Source organism: Camelina sativa, chromosome 6 (genome assembly GCF_000633955.1).
Source record: "Camelina sativa cultivar DH55 chromosome 6, Cs, whole genome shotgun sequence".
Lineage (NCBI taxonomy): Eukaryota > Viridiplantae > Streptophyta > Magnoliopsida > Brassicales > Brassicaceae > Camelina > Camelina sativa.
The window spans coordinates 26024040-26027628 of record NC_025690.1 but is presented as its reverse complement, the minus strand read 5'-3'; the positions used below and the strand labels follow the sequence as shown (position 1 = coordinate 26027628).

Genomic DNA, 3589 nt, shown 5'->3' with positions numbered 1-3589 from the left:
CCCCAAAAAAAAAAAAAACTTCTCCATTCTCTCTCTCTCTTTCTATATAGTATCCTTCTTCTTGTAGCCCTAATAAAAACTCTTCCTTTACAAAGGATCGATCTTTTCTTTTTCTATTTTGATTCCTCATTTGTTATTTGTTTTCTTGGTTCGATATCTCTGTTTCGCTCTCTGTTTTTTTTTTTTGGGAAAACCGAGTGAGAGCAGAAGAAGAATGGAGTTTACAGATTTCTCAAAGACGAGTTTTTACTACCCGTCGTCGCAAGGCGTTTGGGATTTCGGAGATTTAGCGGCGGCGGAGAGGAACTCCTTAGGGTTTATGGAGTTATTAGGTTCTCAACCTCATCATCATCATCATCATCACGATTTCGCTACTACTACTACTGTTTCCCCTCATTCTCTCCTTATCGAAACGCCGCAGACGCAGACGCAAACGCAGCTTTCGACGAAGCTGTCTTCTCCTGTTTCAACCATCCTTGAAGCTCCTCCACCGCCTGATAAAGCGGCGTCAAAGGTGGAATCTTTTTGTTCGGATCAGTTCTCGATTCATCCACCGGCGACTCCTAACTCATCCTCCATTTCTTCTGCTTCGAGCGAGGCTGTTAATGAAGAGAAACCAAAACGAGAAGACAACCAAGTAGAAGAAGAGGAAGATGTACAAGAGAAGAGTCATCCTCATACTAAGAAACAGTGAGATTCTCTCTTTTTTTTTTTTTGGTTCTCTCTCTTTGAAAGGGATCAATGTTATTATGAGCATAAGCTGTTCGAGAAAAAGACTCTGAGAACCAAAAAAAAAAAAAAAACAAAACAAGTTCCCTAAAGTAAGCTTTTTTTAATGTTCTTTATTTGTGTATGTATGAGCAGGTTGAAAGCAAAGAAGAATAATAATCAGAAGAAGAGACAGAGAGAGGCAAGAGTCGCATTCATGACAAAGAGTGAGGTTGATCATCTCGAAGATGGCTACCGCTGGAGAAAATATGGTCAAAAAGCTGTCAAAAACAGTCCTTTTCCCAGGTTTCTTTCCTTCTTCTTCTTCATATCAAAGAAAACATGCATTGTCTTCATTTTTTTTTGGATCTAGTGTCCTCATTGTTTCATACCTTTCGTGTGTGTGTTAAAGCCTTTTACTAACCAAAGTTTCTTTTTACATTTTCCAAAGAAAATATAAACTTTAAAAAGTGTTAACCCAAAGTTTTATGAGTCTAATTTTTGTGTAATGGTGTTTCGTTTTTTGCAGGAGTTACTACCGTTGCACAACGGCTTCATGTAATGTGAAGAAGAGAGTAGAGCGATCATTCAGAGATCCAAGCACTGTAGTTACGACCTACGAAGGTCAGCACACACACATTAGTCCACTCACGTCTCGTCCTATCTCCACTGGAGCTGGTTTCTACGGATCATCTGGAGCTGCTTCCAATCTCGGTAATGGTTGCTTTGGCTTTCCTATAGAAAGCTCCACGTTAATCTCCCCTCAGTTCCAACAGCTTGTCCATTACCACCAACAACAACAGCAACAACAACTCTTGTCTTGTTTTGGAGGAGTCTGCGAGTACCTTAATAATACCCACGCTAATGAGTTTGGTGATGATGACGATCGTGTGAAAAGGAGTCGAGGTTTGGTTAACAAAGATAATGGACTTCTTCAAGATGTTGTTCCATATCATATGCTCAAGGAAGACTAGTAGTATATAAAAGTCTTTTAGTATTGTAATTCACATCTAGGTTTTCTTAGAATGTATTATTGTCTAAAAGAAACAGATCTTTCGATCTCTTGAAGGGGATGTTTTCTTGTGGATCTACTATAATAGCTAGGTACTTACAAGATTTTTCACCATGGAATCATTACACAAAAACATGTACTAGTTTTCTTTGAAAATTGGTGGACTAGTTAACATGGGTTTTCAAATAGTATGATTGGCAAAAACTCTAAATCGCATAATAATTTTGTCGTTTTGTAAATAACCGATCATAGTCTATATAACAATGGTCGTCTTTTTAAAACCTCTGCTATGGGCATTGCATGAGCTCTATGCTCATAGCTAGCTTATATAGTTTATAGTTAGTGGTTAACTTTTTAAAAATCGAAAACTAGTTTGATATACGTACGGTTCTAATGCGTTCTAGGGTTTCAGGTTACTCTATCTCTACTCAAAGACAGAGTCAGTTAATGTTTTTTTTTCTGGGATTTCTTTTGCCTCGCTTAAATTTTTGTCTTGGAATCTGGAAATTTCAACTAGTATTTTCTATTTTGTAAGCAACAAGATTAATTAAGTGAGACAAATTAAGAGAAAATTAATGCGAAATTGGAAGCATAAACCCAACAACTGCTACCTACTATCCTCTATGTTTTGATCCACCTTTCACGATTTCTTATTTATATACTAGTAGTATTTATTTTTTATTTACCCCTTTTGCTATTCGTGCTGTTTCATGATTACACTGCGGTGAAGAATAAGACGTATGCACTGTGTTATTGTCGTTGGCTATTTTCACTTATTTTTTTAAAAAATAGAGAAAATGAAAGAGAAAAATCCTCTCTTTTCACAAGTTTTATATTTACTAGGTACGATGTGGTAGAACGTGGAAGACTCGATAGTTTAAACGTGTTTAAATTAATTAGATAGCCATTGTGTTTTACCTAAAGACGTTTTCATATATTTTTTAAAACAAATACTAGTATTCGACGGGATTTGTTTTGTTTTATGCTTTTGCCTTCTCTCATGGCACTGCAGGAACATAAACGACAGTCAATACATTATTTTTTTCTTTCATATGCGCTTTTCGGCTTTTGTATCAATCATGCATCATTTACAATTACACTATAAGGTAAAAAATTGTTTATTAGCAAACTGTAACCGAAAAGAAAATCTTAATGTAAAATGTAAAACTTAACATATTGTAAACCTTAATGCAAATTCCTTTTTTTTTTTTTTTTTTTTGGTTACAAACTAACTAAATCATTAATTTAAAGGCTTGACACCCAAAAAAAAAAATGAGAATCATGAATTTGGGTTATCTTTTTTAATGGTGTGAAAACAGAGCGAATATATTTTTTTTATTTTCCTTTTCTTTTTGTTACTTTTGCAGCCATGTGTGTGTGTGATAACATGTTCTACATAACAGAACAAGGAAGCAAAAAACAATCTTATGAGGTAATATCACTTTTTTTGTCTTTTTGTCTAGTGAGTGCATAACAACGCCATTGGCTTTAGTATGTTTGTATTGACCTTTACGGTGAGTGATAACCCCAAACCAAAGAAGGTACATAATCATTGTCTCAAACAAAGCCACGAATGCAACCGAAAGCAAACGTACCAAAACACTCGATGGCTTGAAAGTAAATGACTAAAAGACAAACTTAGGAGTCCCATTGATTCAAAGAAAACAACTAACAATTTTGCTCATCAGTGACACAATATGGTTTGTAGAACTCCCCGAGTTTATTCCATTTTCAATACACAATTGTTGGATCTAAAAGACTTTTAAGCCGTAAAAATAGCATTGACATGAAAATTTATCAAATAATTTGTGCTTGAAAAAAATGAAGACTATTTTAACATCTTTAGTGAGATCTCCTGTCAACATCCTT

At 35.1% G+C, this 3589-nt stretch overlaps 1 protein-coding gene across 1 annotated transcript; it reads left to right on the top strand.

Moving 5' to 3' along the window:
• LOC104793716 (probable WRKY transcription factor 23) lies at positions 7-1894 on the top strand. The gene is made up of 3 exons (XM_010520119.1): positions 7-690; positions 865-1014; positions 1238-1894. The coding sequence occupies exons 1-3, from the start codon at positions 215-217 to the stop codon at positions 1680-1682; spliced, it is 1071 nt and encodes a 356-aa protein (XP_010518421.1). The 5' UTR covers positions 7-214; the 3' UTR covers positions 1683-1894.